General features: G+C 42.0%; 2 protein-coding genes across 9 annotated transcripts; one reads left to right on the plus strand and one right to left on the minus strand.

Annotated features, from left to right (window-relative positions):
• Positions 1–7,851: 7,851 nt before the first annotated feature.
• LOC133916027 (polypyrimidine tract-binding protein homolog 1-like) lies at positions 7,852–13,471 on the minus strand. Of its 5 annotated transcripts, none has more exons than XM_062359493.1 (11): positions 13,118–13,469; positions 11,960–12,169; positions 11,694–11,750; positions 11,081–11,143; positions 10,929–11,002; positions 10,730–10,825; positions 9,516–9,576; positions 9,320–9,424; positions 9,149–9,230; positions 8,579–8,691; positions 7,852–8,426 (listed from the first exon to the last, which is right to left on the minus strand). In XM_062359493.1, exons 1-11 carry the CDS (start codon positions 13,307–13,309, stop codon positions 8,013–8,015), a joined length of 1,467 nt encoding a protein of 488 aa, XP_062215477.1. In that variant the 5' UTR covers positions 13,310–13,469; the 3' UTR covers positions 7,852–8,012. The 5 variants fall into 5 exon arrangements, with proteins under 5 accessions (XP_062215477.1, XP_062215476.1, XP_062215478.1 ...); XM_062359492.1 differs by having other exon boundaries at positions 11,694–11,753; XM_062359496.1 differs by having other exon boundaries at positions 8,279–8,426; positions 8,626–8,691; positions 11,694–11,753; positions 13,118–13,471.
• A 3,069-nt stretch (positions 13,472–16,540) lies between these two features.
• LOC133916028 (KH domain-containing protein At4g18375-like) lies at positions 16,541–21,302 on the plus strand. 4 transcript variants are annotated; one of them, XM_062359499.1, is made up of 8 exons: positions 16,541–16,696; positions 17,475–18,044; positions 18,273–18,701; positions 18,795–19,052; positions 19,143–19,409; positions 19,503–19,561; positions 19,747–19,819; positions 19,920–21,302. In XM_062359499.1, exons 1-7 carry the CDS (start codon positions 16,556–16,558, stop codon positions 19,793–19,795), a joined length of 1,773 nt encoding a protein of 590 aa, XP_062215483.1. In that variant the 5' UTR covers positions 16,541–16,555; the 3' UTR covers positions 19,796–19,819; positions 19,920–21,302. The 4 variants fall into 4 exon arrangements, with proteins under 4 accessions (XP_062215483.1, XP_062215484.1, XP_062215482.1 ...); XM_062359500.1 differs by having other exon boundaries at positions 19,925–21,302; XM_062359498.1 differs by having other exon boundaries at positions 19,989–21,302.
• Positions 21,303–24,330: the final 3,028 nt, after the last annotated feature.

Raw genomic sequence — 24,330 nt, forward strand, 5'->3', positions numbered from 1 at the left:
CTCTACTTCGAGAGTGCATAGACGAGAAGGGGCTCGCGTGTGGGTTTAAATAGAGAGATGCTTGGACAAGGTAAAAAAATTAAGAATCGCTATTTATCTGTCTGACAGAAACGAGGGGTAAAAATCTATCGAATTTCCAACATTAGGATTTGCTCCAAGATTCGAGCGGTCTTCTTATGTGAAGACTTCTCTGGCAAGTTCTAGCCTTCTCTGGCAAGGATCAGGATTTGAGCTTAGGATTTGGGATTCAAGGGGATTTGTTGGTCTCCAGTTGCAGAGGGATAGTCAGGGAGGTTGCCAAACCGGTAGTGGTGGCATGTGGTAGGCGGGACGGCAAGGCAGTAGAGGCATTGTCTGTCGCATTGGTGGAGGATGACCGGTTGGACGGAGTTTGCAGCAAGGGTGTCTTGCTCATAGTAGTTAGGGTTGGCGGCGATCGAAGGCACCAACTCCGGTTGCAGTGGTGTTGCTGGTCGGGGCGGTGGTGAAGGCGAAGGAGTGCGGATCCATAGTTGTCGACATGGAAGAAAGAGCGTGCGGAGGGGGAGAGGAGGTGGAGGAAGTTTGGCGGCGAAGGTGGTGGCCGGCGGATCATGCTGGCACCATGGACAGTGCTAGCGGAGGAAGATGAGGGGGCGATGGCGGAGAACAGGAATGGGTGAGGGGATTAGGGTTTGTTTTTTTATATAAAGTATAGTCTGATTTGTGATGTTAGATTGAGATCTGATAGCTAAAAAGTGACAAATTTTACCTAATAAAATATGTTGATAACCAACTAAACAGACCAAAAATTTAGAGGCTGATTCTGTACCTGCTATACTAACTTTGTTGGCTCAAAAGCCTTCACAGTTCAGACTGTTAGAAAAAACATGGCTAAGAGAACACTAGTACTAAATCAGTAACATAGTCTAGCGTAGTTGGTAGGCTCGAATTTAAGTTTCTATCTCTTCTAGATATAACAATACCTAGTTTTTTATAGGTATTTTTGCTTTTAATATTTTATTCAGTAAGTCTTAACAAAAAAAAGTACATATGTAAAATGAATTTACAATTTTTGTGCAAGTGTACGCGCGAGCTTGACTGGAAACGACTTGTGAACAGTTTTTAAATGCACAAATAGTAAATGTGGCAGCATAAAAATGCTGTTCATTTGCCTGTGAGGGGCCTGTAGCCTACAGCAAAGACGCGGATGCATTGTCCCTGTGTTCATTTCATGGTGATGCACGCGCTTATTGGTAACTCAGGGCAGGCGAATTAACAAATCAGAACCATTTCTTCTAATTAGTGCAAGATAGAGTAGTTACTATCTTTATTTTTAAATAGATATCGTTCTAAAATATATGTAGTTAAATTTTAATCACTAATATATATAAAATTATTAAGATTTAACATATAAAAATGATAGTAATGAATTTGTTATGAAAAATACTTTAATATCATTTAATTTTTATCAGTTTTTTATCAAAAGCTAGTTTATCAAAAATAATAGTTAAACATGTTTGTTGGAGACCGTGTCGATGTTCTAAACGATAAGTAAAAAAGAGAGGTAGTATCAAGCTAGAGTCGTTAATGATGCTTTAAGAGCATTGGACACATGAAATACGTACTATTTCCTTCGGCCAAAATGAAGAGAACATTGCTTCACCTCGTCTGCATTTGTTTCAGTTTGTAGAAAAACACATTGCTTGCATTTGCCATGGAATTTACATGAGACCCATTACTGTTCCAATATGTCTGACAACAAGTTAGCAGCTCCCCTGTGTTTGCACGCGTGAGGCCGAATTGAATGCTGCATGGCCACATAGGACGATCACATATGCATCCCATGACGATGCCAAGATATCTAGACTCCAACAAGATTACTGCGAGACCATTCACAAAAAGGAAAAGGGTTGCAAGGAACGGAGGTTGCATGCGGGGGCACTAAATGTGCAGGCAAGATAGGCAGAGCTTTGATCCATGGCAGCAACTTGAGCTACCTCTGTGAGGTTCTGAAATTGCAGGCTTGCAATCCTCCTCATGTGTTCTTTCTCAGTAGGAGACTAGGAGTATTTGCAGTGTGAACAATGTTCAGTCTGTCGGTGCAACTGGTAGTTGTGTTCTTCTCCGGCAACAATAACCCATTCCATTTCTGCATTCGGTTGTCGGTTGCAACCAGTAACCAACAATTTGGTGGGTGAAATGAGACCAAGACCTGTAGGCATATTTATGGAAAGGCATACACATTCCATGGACTGATGGAGGATCAAGATTCAGATTACAGCCTGCTGGCGTCTAGTAGAGGGGACTGTATGTGCAGATCCACTCAAACTAAAGAACAGAATCTTAGGGGTACATGTACAGCCCTCTTCAGTCTTCATCAATGGAATCGCTGTGGAGTGGATCTCAGAAGCATCCATGTTTTGGAATAACCAGAAGCACCCATGTAGATTTTTGCTATTATGTCATTGGTAATTGATACAGGCACAGCGCTGTTTCAGAGTTGACATTTTTGCTGTCTTGTCAGAACAAACAGTGTGAACCGAGGCAAGATTTGCAGAAATTTTGATGCTTGTACCTCGGTAACTCGACTCGATCTATCAGAGGGGAAAAAACTCGGAAAAAAACATATTTAATGTCGGACAAATAAACTTTTTTCTTTTAAGTGCCTTTTCGTATGCATAAGTTCAGAAGTTGTATTCAGCATTGGCCTGTAAACATTTTGCCTTTCTATTTTATTGGTCAACCGTGTGCAACCGACTCTGTCGCTTTACTGTAGCGTTAGATGCCAATGCCTAACCACCTCAGCTTTTTATCTCTTCCTGCTCATTTACTTTTTCCTTCGTCCGCTGTCCCTAAGAAGCCGGCCATTCTTCTAGTACTAGCTACTAGTAATGCATAAGAGCACCTACAACAACATATATACTAGCTGCTATCTATAATAGTTACACAAGATTTGCTATCAAGGTAAGCATGTCCATTAGTTTTACTTCGATGTTTGATGCCATGTATGTGTATGTAAGCTAATGTGGACTTGGTTATCAATTCCCAAGAGATTCAGAAATGCACAAATGAACGTCGAGGGAACATGCAACCGGAGAATAGTGAAGCCGTTCAAAATACCGGAGAATAGTGAAGCTGTTCAAAATGAGGAAGATCCAATGGCGACTCATTCCTGCCTAATGGCGAATCAGAGTCGTCATCGTGCAGTACTTCTCTTTGTATAATGTAAAGTCCAACTTGACAAATGAAAAGAAAAAGGTAAACGAAATCAGTAGGACCGAAGAAGGGAGTCATGACCCCGCGTCCCCGCTCTGGCGACGCGCAGTCGCTGACTTCCTCCCTCCACCGCCACCCCCGGGTTCCCCACCACCAAATCAACCCAAGTTCTTCCTCTCGTCGTAGGAGCCAACCCGCCGTCCTCACCATGCCAAACTCCCACGCATCCACTCACAAACTCTCCCTCATCCGCCGCACCTCCCCCAAATCCCACCTCAAATCTCCGAATCCTCAACCGATCCATGCCGGACGGTCATCTCTCAACCTCCCCTCCTCACCCAAACAGCCGGATCTACTGTTCTCCAAGCAAGTTTCTCTTCACGGAGGCTCTGCTGCCTCCACCAAGATCCGGTGTACCTCGGGCGGTATCCATTGATTTTGTCCTGGAGACACCCGAGGCGACTGGTCCGCCACACAGCTATGCTAACGCCACCCGAGCTCCACCATTAACTGGCCTTCACCAACCGACACGCCTCAAGTCCATCATAATTGCTCCTGGAAAGGGGAACGGCCATTACTCCTTCGCTAGGGCTACCTACGACGCCTCCATGACCTCGGCTGCAGCCTCGGCCAGGTCTCCTCCGTGTGCTAGGCCTATGGCCATGTTGTGGCCAACTGAGGAACCGGGCTGGACAGCGGTCCGTTCGTGAAATGACCAAAGGCGCACGTCCCCATTAGTGCATTAGCAGCGCCATCTTTCAAGGAGACAAGATGGACATTCAACCAAATATTCAATGTGGCCACCGGCCGATTGCTGCTTCAACCCCTCAGCCAGCATTCAAAAGGCAGTGACTGGGCGCTGCTTCTGCTGCTTAGCAAAAGACCACAGAGCCTCCTCGTGCCAGGACCCGATGAAGTGTTTGAGGTGCTGCAAATCCGACCACAAGCAGTGCGACCGCAAGCTCCCTGCATCTCAAAAGCTCACTACCGCCAAGCCTCTACCCCCGTCAAGCCGTTAAGCTTCGGTGAAGATGGCCGTTGGTGACCCAGAAACAAGACCGGACGAGGACTCTTGCCTTGTGCCTATGTCCTTCAACCTCGATCACGAGCTTCATGAATGGGAAGGGACGACGCTGGTGCCTTGTGCCATCAGCATACCCGCCGGCACCACTGCTCGAGATGTGGAGGATGCCATACTCGCTGACCAACAACTTCGACGAGGCGATGTCACCGTCACGTAGCATCAACCCGAGCCATTTCTCATCAGGTTCCAGCATCGTGCTCACTATGTGACGGCCCGCAACCAAGGGCAGATCAAGCGCCACGGCCTTGAGCTTTGCCTTTGCCCCTAGCGCTCCCTAAGCTTGGCCCTGGTGCTGAACTCCCTTTCAGGGTGCTCCTGTGGCTAGACGGTGTTCCCATCCACGCTTGGTCCCCTGACATTGTGGAATGCATTGTCTCCCGTTCGTGCGCCCTGCACTGCATCGAGACCAATCTGGTGGAGCCTTCGGACACTCGCACGATTGACTTGTGAGCTTGGACTTCCAATTCGAGCAGCATTCACAAGTCAGTGTGGCTTCTCTTCACTCACCAGCCAACCGACGCAGCTCAAACGGTGTTCATCACAACTGCGCCTCCAAAGTACTGGCAGCATGGCATCAAGTACCGTGTAATCGTCCACCTGGAGATCATAAAGGATTACCAAGCAGCCAAGATCAATCCGGTCACGTACCCCTTCAGCTCATTTGCTCCTCCCACACTACGGTGTTGTCGACAGGGCACCGGCCGACGCCCCTTCAATGGTGCTCGGCCGGCACCCACTTCCTCCGCGCCTGCCATCTGACAACAACAGCGACCTCGGCCGTCGGCATGATGGTGATGACCACCCCCGCGGAGCCCATCCTTAACACCGGTGTGACGACGACAACCATGAAAATGACTTCGGTAACGTCCGTCGGGGCGGTAGGGGATGTCTCACCTTAGTGTATGGCAGCTTCCTAGTGGATCAATCCACTCCGGAGAAGCTTTAATTTGGAGATCAGAAACAATAGGAAAATGGTAGGGGATGTCTCACCTTAGTGTATGGCAGCTTCCTAGTGGATCAATCCACTCCGGAGAAGCTTCAATTTGGAGATCGGGCTCCGGGGTGGTATGCGGACTTGAGGTTGGATGAGCGTGCCTCCGGTGAGGGAAAAGAGGGGAGGAGCTCGGGGAAGTCCTCTGAAAGCTTGGGGACGTTGAGGTGGAGCTCTCCTTCTCTATATAAGGTGGAGTGGGGAAGAGAGTGAGGGAGTGGGTGTGAGAGAGAGCATGAGAGAGTGATTGATTCACTTAAATTGAGCCTCTGTGCTCTGGCGGTTAGACTGCCAATGCTTTCGGTCAGACCGAGGTAAGTCCATGTGGTAAGCCCACATAGCTGCACACCTGGCGGTCAGACAGCGGGTAAGCCTGGTCAGACTGCTAGGGTGATTTTGGCTGAATTTTTCTAAGTGTCCTCTTATTTTCACTCTCCACCTTCTACATATTTGAAGCTTCTCCAAAGTGCTCTAAACTATCTATAAAGTATTTGAAACACATTTCGACTCAACTTGATAAATAAATACATATAATTACATGTGATGATGATCATGTATACTTAATTACGTAATTAGTATTTTGGGACATGGCAACATTCTATCAAATTTAGTCATTGTAGTTACTTTAATATTCATCTAGGATAAGATTGTTTATTTGTTCTAGAGTTCGGTTAAAATAGTTTTAATTAGGGTCAATTCACTCCCTTCTTTTGGGCCATTCGATCCTTTCAACTGCTCCAACTAAATGCTATTGGACGGGAGTCAATAGTATGCTAAGATATCTTCAAGGTACCAAAGATCTTGATCTATTCTTTCAATTTTGTCAAACATGATTGAATACACTGAAGCTGGCTACTCATCAGATCCCCATAATGCCATATCACACAGGATTCATGTTCCCACATGATGGGACAAACATATCATGGAAGTCTTCCAAACAGACTCTAGTGGCTACATCCACCAATCATTTTGAAATAATTGCATTATATGAAATATCACGTGAATGTGTGCGGCTTCGCAGCATGATCAATCACATACAACAGTTATGTGGCATTAGTTCCATTGAATCACCCACTATTATCTACAAAGATAATGCTGCTTGTGTTGCCCAGAAACAAACGGGTTACATAAAGAGCGATATCACTAAACATATTACCCCTAAATTATTTTATCCTTATGAGTTACAACAATGTGGGAAGATAAACATCTTGCAAATTAAATCTTGTGATAACCTCGCATATTTATTCAAAAATTCTTACCAACTTTGACATTCCAAAAATATACTCATGGTATTAGTATGCAATGACTTCGAGATTTGCAAGGATCAGGGGAGTCTCCTCGTGAATTTTAACCCGCTCATACATCATATTGTACTATTTTCTCTTTATGACTTTTACTTACAAGATTTCTCATAAAAGGTCTTTAATGAGGTAATATCTACACAAGAACATATATAATATATCATATCTCCTATTTTCCCCTCCGGAATTTTAAAGGAGGTATCAAAGACAAATATATTGTTCTTTTAACTCACTTATGGATTTTTTTTCTTTTAAAAGTTTTCTCATATGATTTTACAATGAGACAATAATCAATATATATTGTATCATTTTCTTTTTATTTTTTTACTGAAATTTTAAAAGAGTTTTAACAGCATATCACTATTACTCTTCTTATATTTTTTTCATATAATTTTTAGAGGAGTTCTCAAGATGGTATATATATGGAGCAGCTTTGATCAAGGGAGTGTTGAAAACCGAGTGATCAATGACATCAACCGGTTCGGGAGGGATGCCTCTCAAACAGACATCTATTCACCATGTGTGTGTGTATATATATATATACACACATACATACATCAATGAAATAACAACTTAAGCAATTCTATTCTCTGCTTTCTATCTTTCATTTTCTATTCTCGCTGCATAGCAAGGTGGTTGTTGGCTCGATCCGGCCAAGTGCGACTTTTAGTTAGTATTTTATTTTGGTGATTAAACATCGTGAGGTAGATTGTAATCTTATCAAGTTTGTTTCAACTTGCAGTTTTTTGTTTCATGTAATAGTCATTGCTCTTCCAAACTGAAGGGTTGCGACAAAAATTTACAACTGAGCAACAGAGATAGCTGAAGCCAAGTACGCATAGGCAGAACGCAGTCACTTGTTATCGTAGGGTGACTTGCAACGGGCCCTTTGGACGAGGGATTCCTATTTAGTTGAAATCTAAACTCGGATCTCAAAACTTTCCAATGGAATACCCTTAATCCAGGTGTGCCGCCGTCAGCTTTCGCGGCTACTTGGCCAGTTGCTGGCACGTTCCAGAAACGAAGCAGCAGTCTCTCTCTCTCTCTCTAAAGAAACAAAAAATGATGAATAGGTTGGTCCGCGTACAGCTGGGAAATCATAGTACTGCGGTAACATTGTTGGTCAACAGATCTACTAAGCTCTGCTGTTCATACACTTCCATCACTGGCTACTAGTAAGCCAGCTTAACCATTCCGGGTTCGAGGGCATGCCGATGATAAACAAGAAACAACACGGCCAGTTGAGGATGAATAGAACCTCTTTTGACACAAACTCATGGGGAGAAAAGGGGAAAAACCATAGTCATGTATTCATCCATCATATCTATCTGCTATCACCGCCATTTTAACATAACTGGGATGGCGGTATCACAGTATAACATGATGCCAAAACAAACTCAATCAAACAGCCAAGTACAATTACGGAATAAGAATCAACTTAACGGTAGTATGGTGGTGGTGGTGGTGGTTGGCCCATTCCAGGTGCACCTGTGGGTCCGAGCTGTTGATTTCCATGGTATGGTGGAGGCATCTGCTGCGAAGCTTGCAGCTCGTGCCGCGGAGCAGGAGGGGTAGGGAAGCCCCCTGATGATGTGTACTGCACTGGGGATGAGTACATCTGGCATGGGTATGCTCCTGGGACTGGGGGAAACCCTGAGTTGCCCTGATTCCAATTTTGCACTTGTCTGTTGGTGTTGTGGCCTTGAGCGACGACGCCGGGTGGGGCATATGGACTGGCTGCGTGAGGATTACCTTGCCACCCAGAGTATGTAGCCGATACACCAGGTGGTTGTGGTATTGCTTGGATTACACCTGCTGGAATTGTGTAATCCCTGCTCTTGTCACTCTGTGCCTGAAAGACAAATGGAATGTACGAATCATACGGCGGACAACTCAAATTAAGGCATTGTGTTTACATAAACTGAGGGTTTTATGAGAGGGTACATGTATCATCTAGATTGTTTTTACGACCAAAGTACACTAAACAAAATGCACCTATTATACCTTTACATTCAGATCAGTATGACGAGAGTATGACAGGTGAAGCTTACAGTAGCCACCATCGTAGATGCAATGCCCTTCCAATGCTTCCTTCGCAACTGCAGCTGTAGTTACATCTAAAGTGTAGTGGAAGATTTAATCAGATTACATGAATTATTTCTTTACAAAAGCACATGGAAAAATAAACAGAATATGTTGCATGTTTAATCGACAGAGGTAAATGGTAATATAAGCAGATTTAGTAAGGAGCGCGGAGTCACAGCAGATGCAGTGACTCCTAAAGATGAAAAATCATCTTATTTCTGGTTATAGCTCAGGAAAAGTACATTGTTTTTTGGGCAGAACTTTTTTGGGCAGAACTTCATCTGATAACTAGAAAATATTATTTTCACAGAGATATAAGGACTGCACCTCCACAGATTTGGCAGTTGGTAAATAATTACTGCAGAAGTAGACTAAGAAGTTCAAGCTTTCAAGGGGGTGTATGCTAGATCAAATCACTAGTTCAAAGAATAAACTGGTGGGATTGATAGGTAATTCAAAACATGTGATGATCTATTTCTAGGCTCGTACCAGGGTACTGAATCAATGCTTGTGTTGCCCCGTTCTTCTCAAAAATAGCAATTTTCTGGACCGTACCAAATGATGAGAACACCTGGAATTTGATTAATCATAATTAGAACAGATCAAGAAGACAACAAATCATGGAGCATGTTCTAGAAGTGATTTCCTAATTGGACTTACAGTATGAAGAACATCCACTGTAACAACATATTGCATATTCTCAATCGATGCAAGAAGAACATTGCCTTCAGCCTCCACTTTCCTTCCGTCAGCACCAATAGCAGGCTGCCAAGGCAGAAACAGCAAGTCCATATAAAACGGCAAAACAGACAACTAAAAGGTTGGAATCCTTGTGGTCTTCTGAGAAAGTAAATACCTGTAATGTACTACCATCCATGGCAGAATAATTAATTGGAAGATAAGGATTGTTGTAATCTCTGAGAAATAATAATGAAAATGAGCTTTAAATAATTGCAGACTGAAACAAAAGCATGTTTCCAACAAGATACCATATTAAGTAATTTGGCATATACTTGCGCGAACAAAAAAAGGGAACTAAATATGAAAAGGTAAATCACATGATAAGTGCAGATTTGTGGCTATTTTCTCGCACCATAGGTCCAAGCATCCAAGCAAAGTTTCAGAAAAATAATCCCAGAGTTTAAAAGGGAAACTCCAAGCGGTAATATGATGTATAACGACCTATATTGATCCCATAGAACGAGAAGCTCCATTCACCAGCTATAGTAGGAAACATAGATAGTCAAGCAAAAATTTCAGCTATCAATACAATGCAAAGCATTGATTGTCAACTACTTTTGCCACAACCAAATAAAGCTCTTTAAGGATTATGAAATTATGTGCTAGGGTTCATAAATAATTTAATCTTTAAAAAAACTGATACTTGCACCCTTCAGATGTTTATTTGCTTAAGGTCTTGATAAGAGGATGGTCAAGCAATTGCGGAGAAGAATGGGTGTGCACCACAAGGTGAAGGGATAAGGATTTCTTTTGATACTGGCCGAGCAAATTGTAGGAACATACTAGGGGGTCAATTTGTAGTTCCAATACTTGTTTCATAATTTGAAGATTACCTGAGTTTGTCTTAGGTACATGAACATTAAACAGCCCAGATTTTCCTATTTCCTGTTATTTCTTTTGCTGTTGTACTTTCATAATTTGCTTTCCTCAACAAAGCAGGGCATGATACTTCTACTTCAAAAATACTCAACAGTGGTGTATTGATTCTACAAAATTTCTAAATGTGCAAATGTAGGCAATTTTTAGGACTTAGCAAAGCAGGGCATGATGCCGTCAGCCTAACAAAACATATTAGCATATCGATTATATGAAATTTCTAAACATGTGAACATAGGCATCTCATACACACATGCAATCTGATCAACATAATATCGTGTGTTGCCAACAAGTGATCTTGTGGCATTTACATTAGGAAACTGCTCGCTTAGGAACAACATAAACCAGTGAATGATAAAATAATTTGGGAGGACATGTGATATAGGGATGACTTGTTTATCAGAAATAATGATGACTAACTAACTCAGTTAAAACAAAATGCATAAGTGTTACCTGCTGCGGTTTGACTGAAATTTGATGTTCAAATCTTTATGTGCAGAGAAAGAAATTCGCAAGCAACATGATGTAACATGCTCCGGAAGCAAGTAACTACATCAAGAAAAAGCAATTCCGTTTATAAGAAGCATAACAAGGTACAACCATATCCAACAATGGATAACAGTACAAGGAAAGACCACAGAAGATAGAACACCTTGGGATGCTCCTTCCGTCTAAGGCTTCTCTTGCAGCTGAAGCAGTGACTTCATCAGTGTACTGGATCAATGCCTGCAAGAGAGAATAAGATGAGGCCTTTGCCTTCCATTTCAAAACAACTAAGTATCTGAAACATGAACTTGAACTGACTTGAAAACCTGCAGCCTTTTCAAAAGTGGCTATTTTGTGAACATATCCAAAAGTGGAGAAAACCTGAAAGTTGATACAAAAAAAAACTTATACATGGGAGGAAAAGGACAAAATTAGTCTAGGAAATGCAAATCAATCTTGCGGCATATGTAAAAAAATTGCAGTACAAGTATGCAACAATTGCAGTACAAGTATGCAACAATTGCACATAATATTTTCCATAATGGAATGGTGCATGAAGCCATGAACCTTATTTCCAAACAAAGAAATAAACTCTTGAAGCTTATCCCTCACCCCAAGAAAAATGGGGGAAGAGCGAGAGAGAGAGAGAGAGAGAGAGAGATGAATGAATGAAATTAAATGCAAGTGTAAAAAAACTGGCTGAAATGCATAATACCACCAAACATGATCCAAAAAGAAGCACCACGGAGATACTTATTGTCTAAAGGTTTGGAATTTAACCTTTCATCAGTAACTTGGATAAACATGGGAGGTGCCCTACACCGGAGATAAGCGCGATGATGGATGATAATTAGGAAATTGCATCCTCAAGATGAGATTTCATGAAAACTTCGAATGCACTAGTTTAGAAGACAGAGGCAGCAAAACAAACATGGTATCTCTCCAATTGCAGGTGCTGAAACGACAATTTCTCCGTGTTAACATGGGCCTGCTGATTCATGCAGAATACGTTACTACGAGATGAACAACCATGTAAAATCTTTGATTTACAAGGATCAGGTCAGGTAGACTCCCTTGGATCCCTTCAGTCAATGCCAACCAAGACAGCAACAGGCACACTTAAATTTGTCATTACCATACTAAAACAATCATATAAATAGTTTACAAGACAGGGGAGAAATGAATTTTAGGACTCACCATATGGATCACATCTATGGTGACATCACTAGCTTGGACACCCTCTATGGTAACAAGCAACACATTCCCAGCAGTCTCTCCGGGGCTCCTGTTGTTAACTATTTCTTGCCTATTTGAATACTGAATGTAAACACTTTTGCCTCGGATTTGTGCTGGTTCCGAAGATGAAGCGAAGTAAGAAACCATTGAGATTGCTTGATTAATGTCGGTCTGCAAAGAAGAATAACTTTATATAAGTAACCCTGGCATGAACATTTAGCACAAAAGCAATAGAACAAAAATTACATTAGATTTACACAGTGATTCGATTTGTAGTAACAGAGAGTTTCCCAATTTTGCCTGACGCCCTGAACTACAGCCCCCCAATAAAAACACTTTTTCTACCAGCCATCAAAATTACTAAAACCTGCAGAGCATCATACCATTAAACAAAATAAAGTGTGACACTTGTACACATCGATTCCCAAGAGAATGGTACAAAAATATTATTCTAATACTACGCAATTGACTTCCATTACCTCCAATCAGAGCAGCCAAATCACCAACCACAAAATCCATCGGATAGTTTCAAGAAAACAAGAGTCAGCCATGCACAAAGTCCACATTCAAACAACCTTTCTGCTCATTCAAATCCTGTAGCAACTCTCTAAACGGTCCCACAGGCCAGAGCTAACCAGACACCATTTTTTTTTCATGGAGAAAAACCAGACACCATTATTGCACACCTTCAAACATTATGCCTAAAATCCCCTCATTATGCCTGATCTATGCAACCCGACAAACCATTACTGTACAGCTTCAAACAATGATCAATCCCCAGACCAAGTTTAATCCAAGGATACTTGATGTGTAGGCAAAACAGACCAAGCGGCTGCAGTTTATCATCTACAATCTACAGTATAGCTGAACAGGCACAAGGCTTTACGACCCGCTGCAATATCAATCCAAATCGGCAGAACTGACAAAATCCGCGGGGCTAGCTAGATCCGGTGATTCACCTACGACTAATCAGCTGCTAGTACCAATTTCATGTAGATGCGAATCCGTACAGGTCATCCAACGGCACACCAACTCCGAATTCCCGACCGGATCGCGGAGGAGATCGACGGGGGAGGGTCGGGAGGGAGGAGGAGGTGAGGGGGTTGAGGAGGGGCTTACGAACTCGACGAAGGCCTGGTTGCGGTTGGCGCCGACGCCGCACTTAGTGCTGACGATGCAGCCGAAGGGCTTGCAGAGCTCGACGAGCTCCTCCTCCGCGCACTCCCACGGCAGGTTCCGCAGGTGCAGCACCTTCGACGGTGCCTGCGCATACCGGAACTGCTGCCCTCCGCCACCGCCCGACGACGACATCTCGCCGGATTGGACAGGTAGCCTGGTTCGCGGAAAGGCAAGGGTGAGGTCGTAGAGACGAAGCTAGGGTTTGGCAAGGGGAGGAAGGCTACGTCGGAGCTAGTGGTTCCGTGTGGGTGCCGGATACTTGCTGGATGATTGTCATTCATCTCCAATTTAGATCACGATGCGTGGGGAATAAAATTGTATGTTGCCATCGGATGACTGCCATTTATCTTCAACTTAGTTATCAAAATGTTCAAATAAAAAAATCTTACATATTACTTAACATATATAATTAATATCGAGTGGATTCGTCTATCATTTTAAGATTCCGAGTGAGGACATATTTCATTTATCTATACAATGCTATAAGAGGCATCCACAATAATACTACATATAATTTTTTTATATATAAAGAAATAAAAATATTTTTTGTGCCAATTCTAGAGGATTAGATATAATTTTTAGATTGTAAAATGTACATGCATTGGTATTATGGCCGGCTCTTCACACGAAGCCATCTATGAGATAATTTTGTAAGGTAAACACAGTATCGTGTAGGTACTTGCTAGAAAAGTAATTATTTGACGAACTTACATGTCATCTATTCTAATCTCAACAACGTATTCTATGTAATACATATATATTTTTCTTCTCATATTCATCCCGCCAAAAAACTCCTAGATCCCCCTCTACATAGTAATATGGGCATCATCAGCATTCCTCGTATCCTCTTGTTTTTACCAAGACTTCAAAAATGGGAATGAAATTTTTGACTCTTTTAAGTTGAGTGTCGGAGAAGATTTTGAATTAAAGCATTTTGATCTCAAAGTGGATGCTAAGGGTTCTGACATTGGAAGCATTTCAGTTTATTTGTTCAAACAGTGTAATTGTTGCCTGTACAAGCCTGATGTTATAGCATATGTGCCTCTTGCAACCATTGGCCTAGTCCTAAGTAAAGGTGTGCGATGAACATTATTTAACTTCGTGACTCAACATGTTGTGTTTTTTACTCTAAAGTATATTTCGATGTGGATTTCCACCTTTGTTACAATCTTTGTTTGCGCTCCTTTCCACAAGCTCTCTCTAAGGGACAGAGCTAGAGCAAAGTGGTATAAGTGCATCACTTCACTATACATTTAACTCGATATATATAAATAAGTTATTTTAGGAAGCATAATTTTGGGTTTAGAGAGGTGCACATATTATAGTCAAAATGTTCTAGCTTCTACTACAATTTTGCTTTACGGTTACCTATGCATCCCCAACTATATTTGACTTACCCCTGCTCTCTGTGACGTGCATCTTTCATTGATTTGAGGTGTGTTTGGTTCATCAGATGAGATTTCATAGAGCTATATTGTATATGCATGCTGAAATAAAGCAAACTAAGTATAGTCATATTTGTTAAAAAGAACAATATTTAGTTAGTTGTATTTGTCTAGACAAACTGAAGTGAGTTTCTAACCTGTTAACTTGTTTGGAAGGTAGAAATTTTAAAATATACATGTATTGGTATTGGCTCGTTTCAGTCCCTTCACACGAAACCATCTATGAGATAGTTTTGCAAGGTAAACATAGCATCGTGCAGGTACTTGCTAGAAAAGCAATCATTCCACCAATGTACATGTCATCTATTCCAATTTCAACAACGTGTGCTATGTAATACAGATATATTTTTCTTCTCATATTCATCTTGCTAAAAAACTCCTAGATCTCTCTCTATAGAGTAAGATGGGCATCATCAGCATTCCTCAAATCCTCTTGTTTTTACCAAGACTTCAAATGGGAATGAAAATTGACTCTTTTAAATTGAGTGTCAGAGAAGATTTTGAATTAAAGCATTTTGACCTCAAAGTGGATGCTAAGGGTTCTGACATTGGAAGCATTTGAGTCTATTTGTTCAAACAGTGTAATTGTTGCCTATACAAGCCTAATATTGTAGCATATGTGCCTCTTGCAACCGTTGGCTTAGTCCTAAATAAAGGTGTGCGATAAACGTTATTTAACTTCGCAACTCAATATGTTGTGTTTTGGGTACTCTAAAGTATATTTCGGTGTGGACTTTCACTTTTGTTACAATCTCTGTTTGTGCTCTATAACATCCTGAGTTCGAGCAATGAGTAGGCAAGGGTTCTATATGAGCAGGACTTGACTTTTCTTCACCGAACTGAGTTGGGCATCATACCAGGAGGTTGAAAGCAACGAGCAGCTAGGGGTCCATCTGTCACGTTGTTTGGAGATTTCAGGGACTGGCTTAGGCTTAAAAAGGGATGCTGCCCTTCGGAACATGCAGCTCTGGGACTTGGCATGTCTCGTGAAAAAAACCAGCAGGAAAGGTGTTGGAAGAGTCTCGGTATGATTCGCTCCTCTGCTTGCAAAGGTTGGAGGCTGAGCATATCGTATGTGTAAAGCTGTACAACCTCTGCAGAGTGTAAATCTATTCGAATAGCTATGTCCACGATCATGAACATGCGAAGGCATAACCTTTTTTACTAGTGCATGCATCTTGATGAGTGAGTGTGTGTACTAATGAGTAGGTCTTTGTGCGAACCGTACATGTCACCTTTTTTCTCTCGTCGTATCATCGTGGTTACAGTCTGATGTAATATTTTCCACCATATGTTTAATTTTATGTTTGTCGCCGTTCGTAACCTCATACTCGTGTAATATGCTGCGAGTGATTCACATATACAATTTGTTCACAAATATTGATTTTTTATCCTCCGAATAATACATAATCTACTCTAAATTCTCGCTTCCTCATTATACCGTTTTCAGTACTCTTCAACCATTTTAATTCCAAATTTTGCAAAATCCCTATTTCAAAATTTGAGCAAATACATTAAATTTTGCAACTTTTACAAAATAACATTAAATAACCGCCCTTTAGAAAGGCGGTAAGGCTGCTAACCGCCCTTCCACTGGGCGGCAGGCCCTACCCGCCCCCTCAGAGAGCGGTTAACAGCCTTGCTGCCCTCTGAGGGGTGGTTAGACCACCTGCCCTCTCAGAGGACGGTAAGGAGGCCTAATCGTTCTTTCAGAGGGCTGCAGCCCTTTTAGGCGGTTGCAGGCGCTTATTTGTGCAATTATTTCGGCAAGAAATATATTTATTTAAAAATTTAATAAAAAATATAAAAATAAAAAACTCGCTTTTTCTTTGCATCGCGCAGCAACCGGTCTCTAGTCTGGGCCTGGGCTTTCAGATCTCTCGGCCCGGCTCGTGCTGCACGTATCCACCCCGAAATCCACGAGCTCTGATATATGTCCGTGGTCACATCGCGTAGTAACTGTTCTGGCTCCCTCGGCTTCCTTCCCTCCCCGATCCCTCGCCGCCGCTGGTCTTCCTCGCGACGCCAACCCAGGTCCCTCGCGCCTAGGGTTCGCCGAGCCCGTGGCGCCAAGGTCAGTGCCCCTCCCCAAGCCATCCTCGTCTCCGCACGGCCCGGTGGATCCGTGCGCCAACTCTCTAATTTGGCATCTGCATCGCGTAGATCCGTGCGCTAGGGCCCCAGTTTCGTGCCAAGCATGTGTCTTGCCCGGGTCTTCTGGATTGGGGCTTTGCTGTTTCGCGCGAATTGTTGGGTTTTGTTAGATATGGCTGGGGGAGGTGAAGGGGGCCAATTATTTGGGGATTTCTTGCCTGAGGGATGTGGCCCTGTGACGGGAGTTGTTTAGTTTGTTGGGATAGGACATCTGTCTGCGTTTGACTATTGACAGATGCATGTGTGAGCCCCTGTTGGATGCGTCTGATTGTGGTAGTTTTGTGTAGGTCTTGGATTTTTTTTTAAAGGTGCTATTTTCTCTTAGAAACGGCGGTTCTGCAGTTCGAAAATATGCAAAATTTAACCGAGTGATAATGGAATACCTGAACTTTCTAATTCAAATGTTAGCCACGATACTATAGCTCTGTTATGCATTTTTACCGAGAATGTGTAAGTTAGGAAAGTTAACATCTTTTTTCTGTTGGATGGTATTGGAGTTTTGCAGTCCAGAGATTTCATGAGGGGTTTGATGTGCAAAACATTTTTTTTTTTAAAACATAAAAGATTGCCCTATCGAAAAAGGTTGTTCTAATGGTACCAGATGGCATGCTCTGCTATTAACGGCTTTGCAGATTGGTATTTAAGTTTTGCGTTTATTTGATGCAATATTCTGTGTTGTTTGATTGTTTTGCCTCCAGATAATGACGGGCCACCGAAACAGTTATGGAAAGCGACACTCTGATTATGCAGAAAATGGAGGCGGTAAGAGAAGAAATCCTGCTGACGATACCTATGCTCCTGGTCCAGATGATACTGCGTATCGCTACCTCTGCGCCTCTAGAAAAATTGGGAGTATAATTGGCAGGGGTGGAGAGATTGCAAAGCAGTTGAGGGCCGAGACTCAAGCTAAGATTAGGATTGGTGAGAGTGTTCCTGGCTGTGATGAGCGGGTTATCACAATATTTAGCTCAAGTAGGGAAACTAATACCATTGACGATGCTGAAGATAAGGTTTGCCCTGCTCAGGATGCTCTCTTTAGAGTTCATGAGAGGCTTGCCACTGACGAGGGTCCTGGGAACGAAGACAATGAAGAAATGTTACCTCAAGTTACTGTTCGCTTGCTTGTGCCATCAGATCAAATTGGATGCATTATCGGAAAAGGTGGGAATATCATCCAAGGAATCCGTGGTGACACTGGTGCACAAATACGTGTGCTTAGTAATGATCATATCCCTGCATGCGCCATTAGTGGCGACGAACTGCTTCAGGTTATGACTCACATCAATTCCTACATTACCTGTACAGGCTGTAATTCTGTAGGCATGTCTGTCTATCGTGACTTTTTGTATAATGCTGGTGGTATCTGTAGCTTTATTATATGTGGACAGCATTTAACTTTTACTCAAACTTGAAAGATATACTAGTTTTATGCTTTACCATCTGTACATGTGGTCAGTAATTTAATAATAATGCTTCCGATCTTGTTTTGACACTAGATATCTGGGGATGCGGTAGTTGTCAGAAAGGCTCTTCGTCAAGTGTCATCTCGCCTCCATGATAACCCATCTAGGTCACAGCATCTTCTTGCATCCAGCTTGACCCAACCTTATCCAGGGAGCTCCCACCTTGGTAGTTCCTCTACTGCACCGGTTGTAGGGATTGCTCCTGTAGTTCCTCCTTATGGTGGATACAAAGGTGATGTGGCAGGAGATTGGCCTTCTATATACCAATCACGCAGGGATGAGAGCTCTGCAAAGGAATTTAGTTTGCGTTTACTTTGTGCTGCTGCAAATGTGGGAGGTGTAATTGGGAAGGGCGGTGGAATTATCAAACAGATTAGGCAGGAATCTGGAGCTTTTATTAAAGTGGATAGCTCCAATTCAGGTGCTGAAGATGACTGCATAATTACAGTTTCTGCCAAAGAGGTGATTTCTTCCTCCTTTGATATGCTTTCAGTAAGCCTCGTTGCTTGTTTTTTTGTTGTGTTTCCTGACCAACCGCTTCTTTCTTCCATGCAGTTCTTTGAAGATCCTGTTTCTCCAACAATTGATGCTGCAGTTCGTTTGCAGCCTAGATGCAGTGAGAAAAGTGATGCAGAATCAGGGGAGCAATCGTACACATCACGCTTGTTGGTGTCAACATCACGTATTGGGTGCCTGATTGGCAAAGGTGGTTCAATCATTACTGAGATACGAAGATCATCAAGATCAAACATACGCATCCTTTCTAAGGAAAATGTTCCAAAAGTGGCAGCAGAAGATGAGGAGATGGTTCAGGTAACAATTCGGACTTTCTGATATTCTTCATTTTTATGAGTCTCTTGTGCTACGGAAAGTTTTCATCGTAGTGATTTGCCTGTGCCCCAGATCAGTGGAGACCTTGATGTTGCAAGGCATGCCCTTGTGCAAATAGCTACAAGGCTGAAAGCCAATTTCTTTGAAAGAGAGGGCGCTTTATCAGCATTTCCACCTGTGATCCCTTACCATCCTTTGCCTGCTGGTGTTTCGGATGAACCAAAGTATCTAAGCAGGGACACTAAGCCTGCTGGACATGGTTATTTGTATTCAAGTGGATATCGTGCATTGGATGATATGATTCCTGCCAACAGTTATGCTAACTATAGCAGCTCCCAGGTATATCATATGTCACACTGTCTTCTTTGCTAATCCTGTTGACAGCTTACTCTCAAGATTTTCATTCATAACATCAACTGAAACTTTCTCTAGGCCCCTGGAGGAGGATATGGGGCTTACAGTGGGTACAGTAGTCGCTCTGGCGCCAGTGGGTAAGGATGGCTATATATTTTCTTTTGACTCACCAGTTTAGAAATTCACCTGATACATAAATAATTACATCTGTTAATGTCTCAGTACCTTAGTATCTAAGGCCTATTAATTAACATTTCATTGATCTTTTATTGCACATTGTGCTCACACTGAATACTTTCTAATTGACAAAAACTTTCATCAGGTTATCTGGTCATAGTTCTCTTTCATATGGAAAGCGTCATGGTTATTAGGATCTAGATCGTCGAATGAAACAGGTATGGTTCCTCAACCTTGTCTTGACATGTCAGAGTGATTATGTGATCGCGCCTTGCTCGCCTTAATCTTTTTTCTGCCTTTTGAACAAATTTAACCCAGCTCAGCTATCTTCTGATGGACCTGTTCTTTTCACCTTTGCCCCCCTGCCCCCTCCCGTACTATAAACAGCCAAGACAATGAAGTTTGGAGCCTGCTTATTGGAGCCCCTTCCCAAACCAGATGACCAAGAGTATGGCCGAACCTGGAAGCTTTGCTTAAGAGGACCTGTCTGGATGCCATAGACCATCTAATTTCCCTCACACACTACATTTACATATATTTTTCTCCGGGCCTATGTTTGAAGCCCTGCCATAAATGTTCCGAGCCTATGTATTGAAAGGTCACATTTGAGACTGAGTGTATTTGGTCGTTTGAAACCTGCTTCAGTTTAGTGGTTTGTGTTGAAATACTTGTCCTATCTGCCATCCAAAAGCCAGGAAAAGGTTACTTGAAAAAACTAGGGAGATGGTACCTTCCTTTCCTTGGAAGATTTGGGTTACTTCTCACTTTCTCAGCGATATGTGATTGCCATTTCAAAGTAACACCAGAACCAAATGCCATTCTAGGCTTTCTAGCATCAGAGATCACATATACCAAACTTGTTCCTGTCTGCAAACATTTCATGAGAATTACAGCACTGCAACTTACAATTTGTATGATCCTCAATGAGCTTGAAATATTCTACAGCATGAATTCTAGTTTGTTTAAACTAGTTTGTATGACCTTTTTAATTGGTTGTAGATGCACTTAGGTGTGAGTAACTAATATCCTAGTTGTAGTTAGCTGGAAGCTTTTGCTTGTGTTGATTTAGATCACACTGGCCTTAAAACGCGCTAGTGCTCGTACCAGACCCTTTGACCTGATGCACATGTGTCGTTCTGATCCTTAAATGGAGTATTGGTGATTTCTAAAGTCATGATTATGCACTGCCATGTCGGATAAACTGTATGCCAAAGTTTGCTGAAGTGCATGGATGAGGTTGCAGTCCCAAGTTTTGCAGGTTCACCATTTATTTTAGGGATCCCTTTGTTTTACGCAGAAGTTCTTAAGTTTACAGGACCTATACTCTTATCAAAGCTTGAGCTCCTGTGTTTGGAGTCTTTTTGTTATCTTGTTAACCAGGTAGGTGCAGGAACATACAAAATAAGCAGCTATTGCAGATTTTGTTCTTGGCTGGAAGGAACTACTCCTGGAGTTGCACATCATGCCTACCGTTCTGTGATCAGTAAAATAGTTCACTTTCAATCTTGGAAATGGCCGGTAGCGCCGAAGCGGGACACCTGTTGTAATTGTTTGTCTTTAATGTTTTTCCTAGCCCGTATCTGTATGTAATTTCTACCAGTATTAGAATATGATCAGCAATGTTATTTTTAGAATGTGTTTTGACATATCTAGTTTCATTCAATTTGATCACCTGGGCTATGGTGAGTGCTTGTCAGTTTATTTACTGCATTTACCGTGCTACCAGTTTGTATCAAGATTCACAATATATGCAACGTTTACATTTAAAATTAGTAGTACACGACATTAATTATACGGTTGCTGTCCCACGATTGGATACTGCATGCGATCTGACGGTTGACAGCAAGGGACACAACGATAGGGCACTTCGCCTGAACTGTCTCGTCCGTATCATCTACCCCACCGGCAGCCGCGTCCTGCAACGCCGACCGCATCCGCGTCGACAACCAGCCATTGCATCAGCACTGCTTCTCAAATTTGAAGTTTGAAGATTTCATGGCATACATCAGCTGGACTTCCAGCCGGTAAACATTTGAGTTGGGGTAAGAAACTTTCGAAAACATCTTTGAGAACTTCCAACCAACAAGAATAGGCTCTCAAAATCATTCAGAACTTTCAAGCTGGTTATGAACTAAACGGGATCTTAAAAACTTCCGGACGGGTTTGTAAGTTTTCAATCAAACCTTGCCATGTAGTTTGAAGGGCGACTCCAATAAAATGTGGGATCCACATGTTTGAAGTATTAAGCATAGTTTTAGAAGTCATATCTCTCTAGATGAGTCGTTAGGAAAAGAACTATATATTTGGTTTATGCTGCACAAAAAATCATGTGTGAAATCAGGACATCAATTTTGGCAGGGAACCAAACAGAGAGGTTTATACATTCTAAGAAAACAAATCAGCGACGTTTCAACGGCTGCCTATTAGCTCAGTTGGTTAGAGCGTGCTAGTAACGTGAAGGTCGCATGTTCGAAACCTGCATGGGCCACTAATTCTTACTTTTGATTGAAGAAGATTGCGTTGCCATTTTCCTTGAACTTTTTTCTTTTCTTTTAACTGATATGCTGTTTTTTTCATGCTCTAATGCGCATCTGATAAGGCACATATAATCCACGTTGATTGAAAGAATGATTTCGAATCGTCACACACAACATCGATTCCATTTGGACTAGTAACACGTTGTGCACGTAAAACTTGTTGAATAATAATCGAATAGATATGAAAGAATGATTTCGAATCGTCACACACAACATCGATTCCATTTGGACTAGTAACACGTTGTGCACGTAAAACTTGTTGAATAACAATCGAATAGAGATAGTAGGAAACTGAGTAGAGAATGAATCTCTTATTCATTTCATCTATTAGTGCTTAATTTATATAAGATGAAAAGGTGTTTACCGTTGAGGAGGCATCTCTCCCGAACGGATAAACAACCGTCAATATCAATTATTATTGATGTGAGGAATAATGACGTCCTAAGAGGTGAATTAAGATACTTAAAATAATATCTCCAAAAACTATATTGTGAGGAATATTGACGTTCTAAGAGGGAGATGAATTAGGATATTTAAAACTAATGACTCTAAAAACTTTACAAGATAAATCTATCTCAGTTTCTATCTAAATATAATATATTTTTATCTAATATGTCTACTTTACCGCTCAAAAGGATTGTAACATAATCTAGTAAGGTAAATTGCAAGTATGTAAATACGGAAACGTAAAAAAGGTAAAGAGACAAACTCGGTATTAGAAATTTTTATCCTGTGGTATTAGTGGCACACAAAGTACCCTTAATCCATATTGAAGCTCCACAAAGGATATACTTTTGGTCACCAAGTCTCTTCTGGTCACGGCTATTGAGATACTAAATCCTCAAGACAAGGCTTCAAGCATGATGAGCCACCAAGACGAGGTCTCACCACTAACCTATCTTCCGGTCACTTGTGTGTCGTCTTCACTTCAGAGCTTTAGTCACAAAGACAATGACCTCCGCGTCCCTGCACAATCTTCTTAACCCCGCTCCACACCAAGTTGGAGGGTCAATAATGTGAGGAAACCGTCCAAATAATATTTTAATTAATCATCAGGAGGATCATTATTTATAATCACAACCTCGATGATTAACTAAAATATCATCCCAGTAATCCTGTCATGCAACATAGCTTAGGAAAGAGAAAGTAATTAATATTATATTATAAGTTCTTAAGCACTAACAAGTTATTATAATTTATAGTAAAAGAGAGTTAGGAAGAGACTAAAACCTGCTCACTTCTAACCAACAAAAGTAACTACGCAGCGGAAGCTAAAGCTATAAACGACAAAAGGAGGATAGAGCCATATGCCCTTGGCTCCATCACAAAAGCACGCCAACTGAGTAGGATGCACTACTCATATCTGCCACCACCCTCGGTAGGCGTAAAGTAGCTAAACACCGCTTCCTCCTCACCTGCAAAAACTGTAGAGCAGCTAAGTACGAAGGTACTCGCAAGACTTAATCCATATAGAGCACATATAAATAGCTCAACTCTAAGGATTATGTATTGAGCTGTTAGCAAGAAAAAGACCTTAAGGTTGAGTACATTAATATGCTTAAGCAACCTCGACATATGTGTGAGCACCTAAACTTAACTAACAACAATGCCATTACACCCTGCAATGACCAACTGCACATAAATGTAACTAGAACCATCACAAACATGTATGTACACAAACCATCTTCCCCATGACCAACATATCCAACCATAAACCACAACTTATAACTCTATGATGGTGCGCATGGACAGAAGACATGCTCATGACCGAGAGCACGGCAGTTCAAACTGTTTTTACACCCAGCAGGGAATACTCCTTTACCCTCACAACACAAGGACCATTCGGCTTGCATGACAACACATGTCCATACAAGGGGTTACTCGTGACAACCTTTCCCAATAAGTCTCAACCATTTGATACATGCATCGCTCGGCATGGAGGTATCCAGAACTACTCCCGAAGCAAACTAGATACCTCTACAAGCCCGCCCGCTCACACCGTCGATGTTCAGGCCCAAATGATCACAACTACAGAGGTATTGGACTTACCTTACCATTAGATCAGCATGTGGTGAGTACGGTAAGTGTTAAAGCCAAGTGCGGCCAACAGTCAGTGCTTAACCAATGCAAGGCGGTCTACGGTATCCGAGCTCCCTCTCTAAACTACCTCGGGAACCTCCTCTAGGGCATAT

The sequence above is a fragment of the Phragmites australis genome, chromosome 4, assembly GCF_958298935.1.
Source record: "Phragmites australis chromosome 4, lpPhrAust1.1, whole genome shotgun sequence".
Lineage (NCBI taxonomy): Eukaryota > Viridiplantae > Streptophyta > Magnoliopsida > Poales > Poaceae > Phragmites > Phragmites australis.

Coding starts and splice junctions, on each gene's coding strand:
- LOC133916027 (XM_062359492.1), bottom strand. CDS start 13,309: ATGTCGTCGTCGGGCGGTGGCGGAGGGCAGCAGTTCCGGTATGCGCAG. Junction 11,003..11,080: donor AAAAGGCTGCAGGTTTTCAA/GTCAGTTCAAGT, acceptor TCTCTCTTGCAG/GCATTGATCCAGTACACTGA. Junction 9,425..9,515: donor TGGATGGTAGTACATTACAG/GTATTTACTTTC, acceptor CTGCCTTGGCAG/CCTGCTATTGGTGCTGACGG.
- LOC133916028 (XM_062359497.1), top strand. CDS start 16,556: ATGTCCGTGGTCACATCGCGTAGTAACTGTTCTGGCTCCCTCGGCTTC. Junction 16,697..17,474: donor GCCGAGCCCGTGGCGCCAAG/GTCAGTGCCCCT, acceptor TTTTGCCTCCAG/ATAATGACGGGCCACCGAAA. Junction 18,045..18,272: donor GTGGCGACGAACTGCTTCAG/GTTATGACTCAC, acceptor TTTTGACACTAG/ATATCTGGGGATGCGGTAGT.